We start from the raw sequence: 18570 nt of genomic DNA on the forward strand, positions 1-18570 counted from the left end.
TTTGTGCATGTGCTATTTGAACATGTCGTATATCTATGTTGCATATGTGCTCGGGGCAGTGATGTCCCTACAACATGTGTATTTGTATTCAAATACATATTCATGATATGCACATGTGTAGGGGGAGCTCCGTCGAGTTTTTGCAAATCTAAAGTATCTCATCATAATATCATATGTTATTGCCAACTCTTGTGTTGTCATCAAACACCAAAAGGGGGAGATTGTAAGAGCAAACTTTAAACCCCAAGTTTTGTGTGTTTGATGACAACACTTGAGATATCTCACCGTGTGCCTTGAGTATCATTGTTAGATTTGCAAGAGCACGGTGACCTCGCCGGACGCGTCAAGATCGGAAGAGCTGAAGCGTAGTTGATAGGTTTTCTGGTTTTGTGTGTGTTTAGCGAGGTAACATGGTTGGAGAGAAAAAGGGAAGAAAACCAGATTTAGCCAGGCCGGTACTACTGGTACCTGTAGCAGTAATACCGCTACCCCTATAGGTACCGCCCTCGGTACCGCTCTGAGTCTGCGCTGATTTCGTCTCCCAGAACACGCTGCGGTACCCCTACAGTACCTGGGGCGGTAGTACCGCTCACGAGCGGTAGTACCGCTCACGGTACCGCTTAGGTACCATAACCGAGTTACGGTCGTACCGCCACAGTACCGCTCCGGTACCGCTTTGGATCCGGTAAGGTTTGGACCCTATTGCGGTACCTCAAGCGGTACCTCGTGCGGTAGTACCGCTCTGCGTCCTTTGACCGGATCTGGGAGGATTTCGAACTCAGAGCGGTAGTACCGCTTCCCAGAAGCGGTAGTACCGCTTAGGCCAAATCTGGACATAACGGTTGGATTTGGAGGAGCCTATTTAAGGGCCCCTTCTTCCCCAACACGATTTTATCTCTTCCCCTTCTCTCTCCTCCATTGTTGCTGAGCTTAATCCTTGAGGATCTCCCTCCCCATCCAACCAATCTTGCCCAAACTTTGAGGAAGGGTGGAGACCCCGATCTATAGTTCTACCAAGAGAGATTTCACCAATACTAGCTATTCCTTAGTGGATCTTGGTGGTAGGGTTCCTTAGTGGGGCATTGGAGAAGAGTTCCTTTGGTGGAGCATTGGAAGAGTTCCTTGGTGGGGCATTGGAGAAGAGTTCCTTTGGTGGAGCATTGGAAGAGTTCCTTTGGTGGAGCATTGGTGATGGGTTCCTATGGTGGAGCATTGGAGATGTGCAGCTATGGAGTCTAGCTTGGTGATGTACTAGATCCATAGGGTGTTGGGAGCATCCTTGTGTGTGGAGCTCGCCCCAACCTTGTGAAGGAATCACCGCCTCGACCGGTGCCTTAGTGGAAGAGGGAGAGCACCTTTGTGGAGCTCTCTCGAGGAAGAGGGTGAGGCCTTCCTTCGTGGTGTGGCCGCCTAGTCTCTAGTGTGAGACTAGCACCTCCTCAACGCAGACGTACTTCCTTTAGTGGAAGGAACTGCGGGAAACAAACCTCGACTCGCCTCGCGCCCCCCGGTTGTCTCGCTCCTTACTCTCGTTATCTTGTTGATTCCTTTACTTGTTGCACTTGTCCGATATTCATTGTAGGATCACCCCTATTGGTAAAGTTCACACCTTTACCTTCCGCTACCTAAAAATTGAAAAAGACTAAAACTTGCCGTAGCGCCATTCACCCCCCTCTTGTTCGCTACGATCCATTCAGCTAGCTTAAATAATAGAGTTCAAAGCGGAAAATAAATAAATCAAAGAGCTCCATCACGCCACGAGGCGAACATGTTGAGTGGAAGCTCACGACGTAAAAATCGATACCTTACTTGTTCTCAGAGCAACCTGTAACATAAAATATTGCAGCCACGTAGGATCAATACATTTGGAATTGTATTGGCAAATTTCACTATTTGGTGGATATATATATAATGGCGCATAAAAACTACGTGCTCATTTGGCAGGTGGTGTTTAAGCTCTTTTGCGGAAAGCGATATTTTCCCTATCCTTTATAAATCATTTTATTTATTTCGAAACGTCGTCTAAGAATAATTAGCACAACCCATGCTGCAGCAAGACAGCCAGCTTCATATCCTTCTAAACTTCTACGGACATGCTAACATAGATCCATGTAAACACAATACAGCCTAGCTTTGCATGCTCCTAAACCCATTGTTTGTCCCATCAAGTTTTATTAAGAAATTGGAGTGGTGAGATCTTCCAAAAAGTAACATGCCTAGTTGCTCATACTTGTCCATAACCGGGGACACGGCTAAGTACTTAGTTTGACACTCCCGAGAGGATTGTACACTTTACCCATATGACCTAGTCGGTCCCTTTTACCATGATGCTCAATTTGCACAAATGATCGGAAAAAGACTAAGTCCAGGACCGTTTTTAGAAGTAGAACCCCAAGCCATCTGGACGGACTCATGCCAACCTACACATCTACATCTGCTAGTCACGTCAGGTCGGGTTCCTACAACTTACTTAGTCAAGCCAGATTCCATATGACATGCGGCTGTACATGGATGCTACTAAACAAGAAACATGTCCAATCTCTTTGATCCCTGGGCGGCAATCCCCACCATTGTTCACCGTGCAGATGCTCCCGTCTTACCAATCCGCCAAGGTGTTTCATTAGTCAGGTTGTTTTCATTATATCAAAACATATACTTTTGTTCATCTAAACATATCATGATAACCCAATCCACGCATCTAAAATAGCATTGCTAAGCAAACAACAATACGGTGGCGACAAAAGAATCAAGTGTTGAACATGTGGCTATTCTAATAGGTGCTCATAGCATAGAAATATATATATATTTAAAACAATCCTACACATGAATAGCTATTGAAAATAACTACAAAGTGCATAGAAAATAATAGGACAGAACGGTGTGTGACACTTGCCTTCGTTATTGTTTGCGCAGTCGATACAGTCACACTCGGCGCACTCTGGGCAATCTATCCCAGCAAACAATTTACAATAAATCACCAAGCAATACAAACAAATAAATTACACAATGAAATTATGCATGCATGCTCTGGAAACAATTTTGGTTCATAAAATATTTTTAAAACAATTTATCTATTCAATAGTCTCCAAATAGGATATTTTATGCAAACAGTAACTTATGTATAAAATAATTTCGAAAATCTCAAATAAGCATACTGCTACAGAGACGATTTCATTATCTTTCATTTGGCGTTGGAATCAATTTAAAATCATTTACCGAAGTTAAAATATATCAAGAATACTATAAACACTAGTTTAAATTTAAAAAATCTGTAATTTCCTAAAATACAAAATAATAGTACTACCGTGTTCTTCTCAATTTTATGATTTCAACGGTATATCATATGCAATTTTTCGAGTTATGAAACTCGTAGTTCTGATTTTTACAAGATTTGCATATTCCCTGTCTTTTGTATACGAAATTCTCTATTTGACAGTAAAACAACGACACAAGGCGTGATCGTCGATACCCCTTCACGCGGATCACGATTGTGGGTCGTCAGATTAAAGCGAAACGTGTAGCCCAGATTGAATCTGGGAGCTCACCGGAATCAATGGACGACGGTGGCGGCGGCAGCTCAGACGATGAACTTGGCGACGGTTCCGACGGTTCTTGCCAGCGGCGAAGTGGACGACGAGATGCAGCGGACAACATCGGTCACATTGGTGTCTTTCCCGTCGTGTTCCTCTCTCTTGGGTGGCAGCAACGGGCGAATGGAGCTCCGGGCAGTGATGAAATCCGGCGAAAACTCCGGCGACGAATTACCGGCGTCTTCGTGCTCTGCAGATGGGGAAAAGGTTGAGAACGAGGTGGTCGGCCAAGGGGAAGAGATTGATGGGTAGGAGATGGTCTCGGGAGCTTCGTGCAGGTTGCAGATCGGATCTCCGGCGAGGAATTTGCGCAGTCTGGTCGCGGAAAAATTAGGACTTTTGGTGTCAAACTATGGAGGAGATATTGGGGTATATATAGACGAATTTTCGTGGCAAAAGAGCAATAAAATCGACCGTTTTTTTAGGCAATCTGGGGCAGCGTCCAACTCATATGCGTACAGGTTTCTGTCTGGAGATAGAAGACCCAGCCGTAAGCAGAAAGAAAAAAGATGCGCTGCTTTTGCTCGTGGTTGCCTTGGGTGCGGTCGTACGGCGTTTCCGGCCGTTTTTTTCTTTTTCTCCTATTTTCTATTTTTTTTCTTATTTTTGTGTAGAATTTGATTTAGAACTCTAATTTGACTGAAATAAATTTGTAAAATTTTGTAAAAACCTAGTACTCAATGTGGACATTATGGAGCACTGTTCCAGTCCAACAAGTCGCATAACGTATATAGATTATGCGCTTGAGCTAATAGACTATTAGCAAAATAGAAATATAATTTGGTTTTTGTGCAAGGAAAATGATTAAAACTCTATCAAAACTGAAACTTTGGCATGGTGCTATGATGCAATGCATGAATTTGAAAATGCATGGATTTCGAGATGTTATAGGAACAACAGTCTAAACGGAGGGGAACAACATCCTATACGGAGGGAACAACGTTCTAGATGGAGGGGAACAACGGCCTAAATAGAGAGAAACAACATCCTAGACTGAGGAGAACAACATCATAGACAAAAGGGAACAACAACCTAAACGAAGGGAAACAACATCCTAGAAGAAGGGGAACAACAATCTAGATGGAGGGAAACAATAGCTTAGAGAGAGGGGAACAACGTTCTAGACTGACGGGAACAACAATCTAGGCAGATGGAAACAACATAGCCTAGATGAAGGGGAACAACATTCTAGACAGAGTGAAACAACATCCTAGATGGAGGGAACAACACAACCTACACGGAGGGGAACAACAGATCTAGCCGGTTGGAAACATCCTAGAAGGAGGGGAACAACAACCTAGATGGTGTGGAACAACAACTTAGACGGAGGGGAACAACATCCTATATAGAGGGGAACAATAGCCTAGAAGGACGGAAAAATGGCTTAGACAAGAGGAGAACAATAACCTAGATGGAGTGGAACAATATCCTAGTTAGAGGAGAACAGACAAACTAGATGAAGGGGAACAACAAACCGGACGGTGGGGAACAACATCCTGAACGGAGGGGAATAAAACAATTTCTAAAGATGGAACAACTTGGAGGCATATGATGAAAACCATATAGGTTGAGATGAACAAAACCATTTATAATGTGAAACAACATAGAGTTATATGGAATGATACTATACGTTTAGTGGAACAAACTCATTTATAATGAGTAACAACTTAGGCATATAGAGAACAACCAGTGTTTTATGGGTAACAAAACCATTTATAATGAGGAGCAACCTTATAGGTCGAGGGAATAGAACTTTAATAATGAGGAACAAAAAAAATCATAATGAGGAATAAAATGAAATCGGAACCGAGTTCCAGCTCGGTGGCAAGGCAAGGCGAGTGCGCAGCCAGCCCACCCGGTTCGAATCCACATCTCGCGGTAATTTCGCGGGAGGGGCGAACTTTAATCGGGTTATCATCGTAGCTTCCATCCGCGGGGAGAGTCTCATTTCTACCTAACAACGTATAAGAGAGGGATCATTCCCCCGTTGGTCAATGTTTTAGGAACAAAATGAAATCATATAGAACAAAAAATATCATGAAAAAATGCTTTAAACCTCTGTTTGGAACAAGAACCACGTAATAGTTAACCGGCTCCGTCGTTTTCCTTTGAGCAGCAGCACGCGGGCGGGTTCGATCCCGGAGATATTCTGTTGTTTTTTTTGCTCTTTTCAAACGGAATCGGATAAACGAATCAAACGAGCTAAATGGGCCGAGCCCGATGCGGGAATACCTTCAGCGAAACGGTACTCCCACGCGTAAATGGGCCGAGTCGTTTCCCGGGAAAACGAGAGGATTCGAACGAGTTCTCCTTAGTTTGGGCCGGAGGTACTTTCACGCGTATACTACTAGCCACAACGGTGGATTGAGCCCAATAAACCATTTCTTTAGCTAACACGGACTGGCCCACCTTGCAGCACAATCGGGTCCGAGTTGGAGCCGGTGCCGACTTCTTCTCCTCCCCACTTCCGCTGGATAAATAATACACTAGAGGAACAACACCTCCCCACGCGCTAGGGTAGCCATCTCATCTCTGGTTCTCAACCCAAAAAGCAAGCAGGAGAGAAATCTCGCCATGGAATTGGAAGGTGAACAAGAGCCACCGGGTCGTGCCGTCTTTGCGCCGCTCATGGCGGATGACTACCCCATGGAGCCGCTGGATTTCGAGTCTTCGGAGCAGATCTACGACCAGTTTCGTTTCATGCTGGATGTCGACCCCCTGGAGCTGGCGGAGCTGATGGAGTTTGAGTCTTCGGAGAACCTCTACGAAAAGGTGATGCGGCGGATACAAGCCGATCCTGAGCCGTGGTCGCGGGAGGATGTACTCCCCGAAAAATTTCGGGCGTTTTTCGATGCTCCAGATTTCTCCACGCCGTTGCCTGAATTCCATGTCCCCAGTGAGAAAGCTTGATTTGTTGATGGATTGTTGTGTGATCAATTCCGCAGTCTAATTACTAGTACTAGTAGTAGTAGTAGTAGTAGTAGTAGTAGTAGTATTCTCTATTTCTCAAGGACCATGTTCCTGTAATGTTTTACTCGACTACTGTTTAGTATTTGCAATGTGTTTGTCTTTAATTGTGGGTCGCAAAAGAAATCACCCATGGATCGAGTAATTTCCCCACTATTATTTTTCTTCTTCTGCAAACAACGACAAACCTGCCTTGCACTTTGATTTCTGCCATCTAAATAGATGATTCTTATAAAGGTCACGGCTTCATTTTTTTATAGATAAAAAACTTAGCAGGCTGACTTTAAATTAATAAAGCCATAGAAGTTCAACAGAGTTATTAGAGCATCTCCAGTCGCGTCCCCCAAATCGCGCCGGATCGAGCGTTTGGGGGACGTGTTTTGTTCATGCCGCGTTTGGGGGACGTCGCTCCCCAGCCGCGTCCCCCAAACGCCGCCCCCAAACATTAAAAGTACTTTTTTTGGCTAGAAAGAAACTATTTAATAATATTCAAATCGGTTGAACATAAACAAATTATATATAAAACGTCGAAAAAATATAATTAAATACATATAAACTATCTACTTCTTCGCTGATGGCCCCGCCTCGTCGTCGTCATCGCGGCGGCGCTTCCTGCTCATCACCTCTTCCGAAGAGGCGGTGTCGGCGCTCGACGCGTCGTCGTCGCCGGTGCTCGTCGGCTGCGCCTTGGCCTTGGCCTTGGCCTTGGCGGCCTTGGCCTTGGCGGCCTTCGCCTTGGCGGCCTTCGCCTTGGAAGCCTTCGCCTTGGCCGCCTTCGCCTCGCACGGGCCACCGCCGCCGCCGCGGCCTCGCTCTCTTCTTCCTCCTCCTCCCAGCCCAGCCATTCCTCCTCGCTGTCAACCGGCGGCGGGGAATCGTCCGCCGCTGCTCGGCGTCCTGGCTTTGTCCCACCAATGGCGCCAGCCGGCAGGCTTTCCTCGCTCGGAGGTGTCGGACGAGAGCTGGGAGATGTAGCTCATCGTCGCCGGAGGTGTCGGATGGAGGCTTGGATGAATGACGGCGTACGTACGGGTCTTATTGAGCGCGGATGAACGGCGGCGCAGAAGTCGAAGAGAGCAGCGGTTGCTCTTCCGAGGAGTCGGCGCTCCATTCCGGCGGGGTTGGCGCGTCGTCGACGCGGTTGCCAATGCGACGGTTCCGCTTCCCGTCAACGGCACCGTCGCTACGTATGTGGCGGTTGAGCGTCCGAGCCGCTGACGGGTCGGCCCCGCGCCTCCTCGCCTCTCATTTCGTTGTGTCCGGCGTGCCCGGTGCGTCCCCTGTGGGACGGGGACGGGCTCGGGACGCCGGACACCGTATCGGGGCGCGCCGGACAAAAAAGGGCTTTGGGGCGCGCGGCTGGGAACGTTTTTTTGTCCGGCGCGCCCCAAATCCCTTTGGGGGACGGTTTGGGGGACGCGACTGGAGATGCTCTTACAATCGCTACGGCTGAATAAACGCCTAAGATAGAACATCGACACGACAAAGACAGGCACCCCGAGCCTCGCAGCAGTCGATCAGCAACACCCTCTAGTGCATCCGCTCCGGAGACACGACCCCCTCGTGTCGCAGGGGAAGTCCTCAAGATCCGGTCCATGGCCGCATTGCTGAGTACAGCTCATTGAGCTACTCTCAAACGGCTCTCCTCCGTCCCGCGAGCTGCGTCGTACAACGGAGTTCTCGAGTCTACCTCCAGTTGATCCAGCTTAAACTTCCGTCTACCAGCGAATTTGGGGTCGGTCGATGTGTTGTTGAGAAGAAGTTTTTGAACATGACGGTCCTGCACGGCCGCGATTAGCGGGGTATTTCTACTCATGTCCTCATTGTCCGCATGTTCTTCCCAGCCTTCTTGATCACCATCAACGTGTGCGACATCCTCTTCCTGCTCGTTTTCATTGTCATATGGGGCATCCTCTTCCTCGTCATGGTCATCATCGTCACCTTCGTTATCATCATCTCCATCATCACTCATCCACTGACTATGCCCCTCCATGAAACTACACCTAAGCAGGTGTTGATTCACTATGCCTGAAAAAGGGGTCGAACAATGACCCTAGCTTGCATCTTCGACAAGGACACATTATATCCTTCCGCTTATTTCGATACATGTCGGCCGTCGCGCGTTCCACGTATCTATCCATGACACTTTCCTTCATCTCGATGACCATCATCGCCTACACGACAAGATAATTGATTAGACCGCCGTCTCGATTTGCACGGTCAAAATTCGGCATGAACTTTGCTAAATATTGTCATGCCGGAGTTCCAAAAATTCACCGGAACGGAAGTTAATCAACATTCCGGCAAAACATTGGCAACTCAATGTTCCTGCACATCAACAAATGTTAAACAATGCATATGGAACCGCCTTTTGCCATCACAAGTGACATAACCCTTTTTGCCAACTAATAAACATTCCACGAATTAGTTATATACCTATTAGTTGACGCGACAGTCCAAAAGCACCGAAGAGGCGCCACACGTCGACCTTATGCTCGAGAGATCTAGAGATCTAGAAATAGAGAGAAGTGGGAAAGGTGGTGGGGAGGAGATAGATCTAGATCTAGATTTTGCAAATCTAGCTAGAGGGGCTAGCTACTGCATGATTTACTCAAATATATCAAATTTGATTGGTTGAAATAGATAAATGGGTGGAGGAATGAGCTACCAAGTGCTTGGGTTGATTTTCCATGTCATATGAGTGTGTGAGGATGGTGGTAGGTAGCTGGTCGAATTTGTATGAAGCCCCAGGTTACCACCAGTCAACGAAGACGCTAGTGGTAACCAATTTATCCCCGGCGAAACTTACACCTGGACGTCGAAGGTAAGTCCAGCCCGGGTGGCCCACCGTGCCTCACCTTACCCCCGGCGCCTTTGTGCACGACTCGCCAACGGTAATGCGAGGCCCATCGATGGCCTCGCGGCCCAACACATCGTCGGTGCCTTCTTCCTCTCTTCACCGGTCATAATATAGGTAGACCCGGCGCCTTCAGTGTAAGCTCGCCGGCGGTAAGGTAAGGCGATCCTGGAAGGCCTTACCGCCAGTATCTTCAAATCAGACTCATCAGCGTAAGAAGTGCGGCCATAAGCTAATTCCTAGTAGTGAGATCATCCTATATGGGGAACTACTCACAAATGTCAAACATGATATGAACCCGAACATAATGGTTACAGCATAATCTAAATATATATAAGTGTTCAAAAAAATCTAAATATATAATCTGCGTCAAAAAAAAATCTAAATATATAATCTGCGTCCGTTCAGCACCCTAAGCGAAAGGGCTGACAGCGATTGCCGGCGATTGTATTAGACTCCAAATATGGCCGGCTAATGGCTACTTATTGGGTGCGCCTGTGTGGCCCAAAAAACACGCGTAACCCCTAACTTTTCGTAAAAATGTTAAGCAAGGAACAAAGCAAGCGAGCGACATGTAAATTAACCACTGATATTTATAGACCCCCTCTGCTTTGAAAGAAGCGTAAGTATTCGTTGTGGCATCAGCACTGCACTACATACTATAGTACGGCAAGTATCAGCTTTCAAATGATGCCATAATTAACAAAGAGAAATTATCAAGAGATTACACTGCAGATAAACACTTGGCGGCGTTCCAGTACAGCATCTCAACGCCATCCACCCCTAGTTAAACGGCCCTGTTTGGGCCAGAACCTTGGAATTGTCACAGCAAGTGCTCTAAGAAAAAAGCGAGCAACATCGCTGAGATTTGCGACAGCTCCAGAACATCACCATTCAGGAAGTCAGCCCCTGTAGAAGTCAACAATCTTTGTAAACGAATTGCTCTAGATATTCTACCAATGAAAGTAGAGTAGGGCTACCTTACCGAAAATGGCAACCAGAGTGTGCTGCAGCTTCTGTTTTGAGATATAAGCTAAAGGACTACAAAGAAATGAGTTAACTGATATGAGCTTGTTTGCATTTACTCTATTCAGCCAGAAGACTAGCGATATTACCTCATGCAAGGTCAGCAGGAGAGTGGCCGCTGCAGCTGCAACGGTTGCTCTAGCTCGTTACCACCTTCCTTTGAATGCCACTCAACTTGCATTGACCTGGAAGCTTCTGATGCTTTACCCTCTTCGAGTAGAGGGTGTGTAGGCGAAGGAGCAACACAGGAGAGGCGTCGTTCTGTGGGAGAGCTAGAAGAGGGTGTAGCAGCAATTCCGTTCAGGTGATTTGCTTCTGACGGTACAAATACAGGTAACCCTGACTGTACTGCGTGCAGTGCTATTGGTGCTCCGGTGCTGCTGCAGTTCGCTTTCTCGCTCCCTGCAGGACCTGACTGAGTAAATTTTGGAAAGAAAAATGAATTTCTGAAAGCAACTAATAATTGTGGTGTTACGCCTACAAAGTGGAACGATTGTGCACTTACATTTTGAGCATCCCTGATATGCACAATGATTATTGTTATATCGTCTGTCCTGTTTTCATGCTCTAGCCATAGTTTGTATGACTCAGCAGCAATTGCTGAGCAAGCATCTCGAGGATCTGGATGCATAGCCACCTGTACAAATCCAGAAGAATGTTTAGTATTACTAACATGGAGTCAGAGAACACCATAGTCATACCTAGCAAGCAAAACCGAACACACTGTAACATGATGTTGTTACCAAAACACTTCAAATGGTGCATACCACGTCACAAAGACCACTATGTAAAATATAACCATGATATTTTGACCACTATAAAATTGGTAAACTCGCACGTGGATGCATTTCATGGAGATGCTCACAGGGGCAAGGAGGGAATCATGTGCATGGAAGAACTTGGGAGAACATAAGGCTGTTACCAGCCTGGTTTCCTAAGGTGCACTGTCATGGTTAGTGGTGGAAAGGAAAAGAGGGGGTTTACAAGGGGACCATCAGATTAAGAACTCTAGACCATGTTAATCAGAGGAGAATTGAAAACATGCAAGCCCATCACTAGTCATTCAAAAATCAGCAGTCAATTCTGAAGTGAGCTATCAGTTCCAAGACCAATAAAATGGCCAGTATCTTTCTTTCCATGGGCAGCACTCAAGAAAGTACTCCCTCCGTTCCATATTAGTTGTCGCTGATTCAGTACAAAGTTACAACAACCAATATGGATGGGAGGGAATAGTATAATACATCATGCTCCCCAAGTTCATTTTATCATGTTCGCACTGCCATTTACCTATTGTATCCCTCCTTTTACTGGTCACACTTTGGATTAGTCAATTCACAATTACAGCTAAGATGCTAGTCCACTATTCATCTATTACTCAATAAAGGTACCTCCACTTATGCAGAACTTTATTCAGAGTGATAGCTTTCATAATGGCAACATCAATCAACCTCAAATTCCTGACCATTTCATAATCATTACACCAACCTATACGTTCAGCTTTTTGAACAAGCAGCTTTCTAGTACACAAGAATGGAGTAAAATGTGATATCCGGCGATTTACACAAAAATAACCCAAAAGTGGAAGAAAAGCACAGACTGACCCTCCGGCGAAACTATTTCACCAATCTAACCCTTTTGTGTGGCGCCCCTCCCACGGGCGCCACACATGCCCATGTGGCTCCCCTCCCGCCGGCGCCACACACCCAGCCGACGTGGCCCCTCGCCGCCGAGCCGGTGCGCCCGTCCGACGTGGCAGCATGTGTGGCGCCCTCCCAACGGCGCCACACATGCCAACTTATATCATGTTTTCGGTCGAAAACATCCGGAGGCTCCGAACGTCCGGGACTTAGCCGTTTTGCGAGGCTCGATGTGTGGCGCCGACGCCACGGGCGCCACACTAGCATGTGTGGCGCCGATGCCACGGCGCCACACATCCACTTAAGTGTGGCGCCCGCGCCGCGCCCAGCCCGACGCAGCCGGTTTCTTCTCTTCTCTCGTTCCTCCCAGAAACCGCCGCCGCCCCCGAGTCCCCTTCGCCCCCACCAAATCGACCAAGCAATCGTCGGATCCGGCCGGCCAAGTCCTTCCTCCTCCATTCCTCAAGGTATTCCCTTCGAATCCCTCACATTCATCCACTAATTTCATAGATCTTGCTAGATTTGCACATGAACCCTAGACATGGAAACTAGATTTGAAATGGCTATGTATGTGTTGAATGTGTATGTGTAGGAACCCTAGATATGTAGGAACCCTAGATATGTAGGAACCCTAGATGTGTTGAATGAAATTTTACATGTATGTGTTGAAATCCTTATGTATGTATGTGGTGAAAGGCAAAATTGGAGCTTAGCAAATGCATTCTATTGTCTTACATATGTCTATTATGTGCCTAGGAATGGTATGTCTTACGAAATTCATATGTGTGATGTATTTGGATATGAACTCTCATGTATGTGTGATGTATATGTGATTCGAAAGTTAGATATATTCTCATGTATTCTTGATGGAATAACTCATATTTGTTAGGAATGTATGTGTGATGGCTTATTTGGATATATTCTCATGTATGTGTTGCTCATATTTGGTATGAATGGCTCATAATATGTTGTATGTGTTGCTCATACATGTAGGATGGTGTGGCTTCTGGATGAAGAGTACGACATGGAGCACCGGGCTGTTCATATGACGGAGAGGGGAACGGATCTTCACCCTTTGAAGATTCGTTACCATGGCACACTCGGATATACCTTATGACGAGAGGTACACGGAGTTCATCCGGCCTACCGGTCTTATGCCGTTCATATCCCTTGTAAGCCGTGGGGGCCACACATGAACCCCTCGGCACTCACCGCCCTTGTCGACCGGTGGAGGCCGGAGACTCACACCTTCCACTTGAGGGCCGGAGAGATGGCCCCTACTCTCCGAGGATGTTTCCATGATCCTTGGACTACCTATTCAGTGGCGAGCCACCGTGTATGAACACAGCTTCCGATGGGTGGCGCGGACGGATGGAGGACCTTATTGGCGGTGGCTCCTCCGCCGCCGGAAAATCCAAAGGAGAGAGTTCCCGCCGGCGCGTCTTTCACTTGGATCGTAACTAACTTTGCGGAATGCCCCATAGAGGCCGACGAGGACACTCGGAGGACGTACGCCCGCGTGTACTTATGGTACATGATTTCCGTGACTCTCTTTCCCGACAGGTGGGGGTAAGCCGGCCCATTGGTGTTGGTCGAAGGCGCTTACGGTGTTGGACGCCCGGTGGAGTTGGGGAACAGCGGCACTTGCCTACCTCTACCGGCAGTGATGATTTGTTCTATGTACTATTTTCCTATAGTAGTGCGCTACACAAAGTAGTAACCAAATATCTTATGTATGCAGCTGGACGAAGCTTGTCGCAGGATCGGGAGCAAGACGGGTAGCGGCGGTATTGGTGGATGCATGCTCCTACTTTCCGTATGGAGCCGGGACCGCCTATCGCTTGGGCGTCCCGTGGTACTCAACGAGACGCCATGGCCTCATTTCCCTCACTTTCCGATCGGGAGCCCACTTGGGCATACCTTTGGGACAATGTCTCGGAGATGACGAGCGATCCAATGATCATGTACGAGGCAAGACACTCGCGGAGTTGGACACTCTTACCGCCGAGCAGTGTAACCGATCACTGCGGAGTTGCAATCCTAGTTTTGATTGATTCTACCGGCATCTACTAAATAATTGTATGCCGACAGTGGAATGGGAGCCATATGGTAGCTACTACCGTATTGGCGCGGCGATGACCGACCTAAACCCCAAGTGCACGGAGGAGGCGCAGTTCGGCGTATGCGCTGCCCACTCATATGCATGTGGCTTGTTGAACACCACCGACCGCAAAGAGTGATGAGACAGCTTTGGGCTGTATCGGAGTGCCCACCAATGTGGCAAGACACGGACAAGGCGCTTCACGTGTAAACTTCGGAATCATGCGATGGAAGATTCTTGATAGAAGAGGTACAAACTAACTTGTTGATTCTTGCAGGCTTGATAGGCAGCGGCAGAGGAAGATCACAAATTGGCCGATCCATCATAGCGGCCACATCACGAGCGTTCCAACACCGCTTGGAAGCGGCACGCAATGTCGGCCCCGAGCGATTGTGCCTCACGACTTCACCGCTTTCAACAACTACCTCGAGTGGTTCCATCGAACACGCGTATCGAGTTAGTGAAGCGCGCGTATCGTGAAGAGATCTTGGACGACCCCATCCGATTCGATGAGGTTGGGCAAAGCCAGACACGACACTTTTGCTCGCAGAGGGAGATCGACTTCTATTGCTTCCGAGCTGAACTTCGTGGTAATGGATTCTCTCACTAACTAGTACATCATCTAGATTGCCATGTGCTCGCTTAAATTGTGTATGCTATGTTTGTCACAGCGGGAGGAGATCCGTAAAACAGATCGAGGAGTGCGAGGTTGTGTGGGAGCGAGCCACACGGATGAAAAGCCCGTCGGACCGTTGCGGAATTTCGTTAAGGTATGATCACCAACTTTGAATGTACGCAATTATGTTCCGGTGGCTTTGTAACCGTGAGTTCCATGACGCGAACACCGCACGAAAGATGCGGCGGTTAGCGAACTTGCTAGGTTGCCGCGAAGGCGAAATCCCTACATCCTCCTCTTCGAAGAACATGTATGGACTATTTTGTTGCTTCGTGAAACATGTTCTTACTAATTTCAACTTTTGTAATCTCATGTGTTCATGTTTGTGCAGATTCCTCCCGAGGACGACCTAATTCGAGTCAAGGCGTACTTCCGAAGCGTACCTCCAAGCAACGGTCAGCTTACCAGTTGAAGCCAAGGGGCAAGGCTCCAAACCGGTACACTCCGGAAGATTATGTCAACCGAGGAAAGAAGGTTGTCACTGAGGAGGATGACGGGCCGCCGCGGAGATCGGCTATGTCGAGGATGAGGAACGACGAGCCGTTCTCTTCGGAGGAGGAGGAGGAGGAGGAGGAGGAGGAGGAGGAGGAGCAAGCAGAGCGAGCAGCAGCAGCAGGAGCAGCAGCGAGGAGCGGCCAAGGCAGCGGACGAAGAGGATGGCCGTCCGGAAGCAGCCCGTGAGGACGACACGTCGAGGACGACACTAGGATGTGCTCCGTGTTGTTGTGAACTATATCTTCATAAGTATCGATTTGTGAACCCTATGTCATTTCGAACCATGGTCCGTAATGCTACTTGTTGTTTGAATCTACGTGCTACAATGTGACCTATGAAGTGTTATATGTGTATGTCATGAAATTTCTACTTGTTGTGTCCAATATTGTACTCGTAATCTGTTGGAGTTTGGTAGGATTTTTCATGTTTTCAACACAAGTCCATGTGTGGCGCCCTTCCCGCCGGCGCCACAAGTGCTAGTGTGGCGCCCGTGGCATCGGCGCCACACATGCCAACTTATATGAACCATTGGGTCCAAAACATCCGTGGGACAAATCCTCCGGGACTTAGCCGTTTCGCGAGGCTCTATGTGTGGCGCCCGTGGCATCGGCGCCACACGAGCTAGTGTGGCGCCCGTGTCATCGGCGCCACACATCGAGCCTCGCAAAACGGCTAAGTCCCGCAGGAATTGTCTCACGGTATGTTTTGAGGATTACAAGTGCATGTGTGGCGCCGTTGGGAGGGCGCCACACATGCCTGCCACGTCGGATGGGCGCACCGGCTCGGCGTCGATGGCGCCACGTCGAGCTGGGTCGGGGCGCCGGCAGGAGGGAGCCACATGGGCATGTGTGGCGCCCGTGGGAGGGGCGCCACACAAAAGGGTTAGATTGGTGAAATAGTTTCGCCGGAGGGTCAGTCTGTGCTTTTCTTCCACTTTTGGGTTATTTTTGTGTAAATCGCCGTGATATCCAGGACCATTTGCATTTGTTTCCCGCATGTAAAAGTTGATCCCACAAGTAATTTTTAATTGTTAGTGCCCACCGAACTCCATCTTATTCCTAACATCTCAATACCAAGCTGATCACCTTACATAGCAATAAGACTCCACAATAGTCTATAAAAGACTGAAATTATTTCGCACTCTGCAAAATGTCAACATTCTCATACGTGAAGGTTTTAGGTATCCAATGATGCATCATGGGCTAATCTATTGGAACATCCATTGCACACTCCCCTAAAACTTCTACTATTATGCTTATCTTCCATAACTACACAGGTTTACTGCTTAACATCTCATGCCCCACTATTCGCCCTAAGGAGTTAATCAGAATCTCATCAGAGATTTCATACTTACAAGGTGAACGATTTAATCCTTTCGCTCGGCAGAGTAAACCAATATCAGCACATGTCTGGCAAACTGAGGAAGCCAAGAACCCTGCAGCTAGTTTTATAGTGTGAGCAAAGAGAAAAGAATAAAGCGGCTTCGAGTCCAATATTAGCTGCGACTACTAAGCATGATAAGCTAGATGTTGATGTGTGCTACTGATGGAATTGGTATTCATGGTAAGCCAGTTGGTTCACTATTACTAGCTATTCCATCCGTTCCATAAGATAAGTACTCTCCAAATCCAAAAGTTCACATCAAGGCTCTAGCTCGATCAGACAAATCAGATCCAAAAGTTTACATCAAGGCTCTAGCTCAATCAGACAAATCAATAAATATGTGTAATTGGTGTCGTTATCGGAAGTCATTCAAGCAAAAAATGCACGAGCTAATTACTAGTTTACTACTTCCGTTCCCACACTAGAAGGTTTACAGGCAGTGGATGAAATAGTAACTTCCAAATGGATCATGTCAGCAAACACAACAACGAAATTAGAGAGGAGAGGGAACCAAATCATTACCATGTCAACGACTTCCTGGCTGGAGAGGAACTCAAACACGCCATCGCTCGCAACAACGAAGAAGAGGTGTGAGGGGGAGATCTGGACACTCTTGACCTCCGGGTCGGCGATAACCCCAACGCCCTCGGCGGCGAGGTCGCCGAGGCTGCGCGTGAAGGCGGTGCCGGGGTAGAGCCCGTCGCGCGCCCAGACGCGGGGCGGGTCGCCCTCGTCGGCTCGCCAGCCCTCGGCGTCCGGGTCGCGCGCGCCCTCCACCTGCTCGACGGACATGACCCTCGCGCCGCAGGCCCTGACGCGCGCGCGCTCGTCGGCGCGGAACGGGGTCTGGTCCCACGAGAGGTCCTCGCAGGCGACGCGGCCCTCGCGCCAGACCCCGGCGACGGCGCGCGAGTCGCCCACGTTGGCCACGTGCAGCGCGCCGCCCGCCACGAGCGCCGCCACGGCCGTGGTGCCGCTCATGGAGTCGTCCACGCCCGCCGCCGCGTGCATCTCCGCGTTGACCCCCGCCATCGCGTCCCGGAACGCCGCGGCCGGGTCCGCCGCGAGGGAGGAGGAGGAGGAGGCGAGGAGGAGGCGCGGGAGGGCGTCCCGGGCGAAGGCGGCGCAGGCGGTCCCGGAGGCGCCGTGGCCGTCGAAGACCGCGAAGAGGTGGAGGTCGGGGTCCCCCGCGAAGCGCGTGGCGACGAGGTGGGCGTCCTGCGACTCGCGGCCCGGGGAGTCCGGGTAGAGCCCGTCCACCGTGAGCGTGGCGTACTCCAGCACCAGGTCCGCTCCCGGCACCGCGGCGCGGCCCAGGGTGGCGCCGCCCCGCGCGCCGGGAAGGCCGCCTCCCGCTGCTCGTCGTCCCTGCCCGCCGGCGCCGCCCCGCGGCAGGCAGCACTTACCGTGCGCGCACCCCATGAACCGAGGGAGGCGTCTAGGGTTTGGGACTCTGGGTGCGTGATGCTCTGGGGAAATTGGAAGGGGAGGGGAAGGAGGAGGATGAGGAGAATTGAATGATTCAAACGCAACTGCAGGCGACCACGGGAGTGTGTGGGGAGGCGCAAGGCACATAGGAAAAGTGCGGAATTGTTTGGGGTTTTGCTGCGTGGAGCCCTGCGCTGCTAGTGACCCTACTCCGAACTTCACAATGGAGGAAAGTGCTCGTGATGTTGAATGTTGGTGTCACCTGTGGAATTTGCCATGACTCACTTGTTACTTGTTAGGAGTAGTTGAGCATGAGCAAAATATTTATATATTTCCGGTTAGCTATTTTCAGTGAGAAAGATAAACAATTGTTATCAAATCACCATGGTTATGCGTGCTCATGGTACCAC

The 18570-nt window shown here is 48.8% G+C and overlaps 1 protein-coding gene across 1 annotated transcript; it reads right to left on the reverse strand.

The window, feature by feature from the left end:
• Nucleotides 1-9987: 9987 nt before the first annotated feature.
• LOC124676394 (probable protein phosphatase 2C 65) lies at nt 9988-18055 on the reverse strand (the record flags this gene model as incomplete). The annotated part of the gene is made up of 5 exons (XM_047212465.1): nt 9988-10323; nt 10400-10455; nt 10530-10855; nt 10946-11077; nt 17255-18055. Coding segments are annotated over 3 exons (1248 nt in total), but the record flags the coding sequence as incomplete, so codon positions are not given.
• Between the last annotated feature and the right edge of the window lie 515 nt (nt 18056-18570).

This window comes from Lolium rigidum, chromosome 7, assembly GCF_022539505.1.
Source record: "Lolium rigidum isolate FL_2022 chromosome 7, APGP_CSIRO_Lrig_0.1, whole genome shotgun sequence".
NCBI lineage: Eukaryota > Viridiplantae > Streptophyta > Magnoliopsida > Poales > Poaceae > Lolium > Lolium rigidum.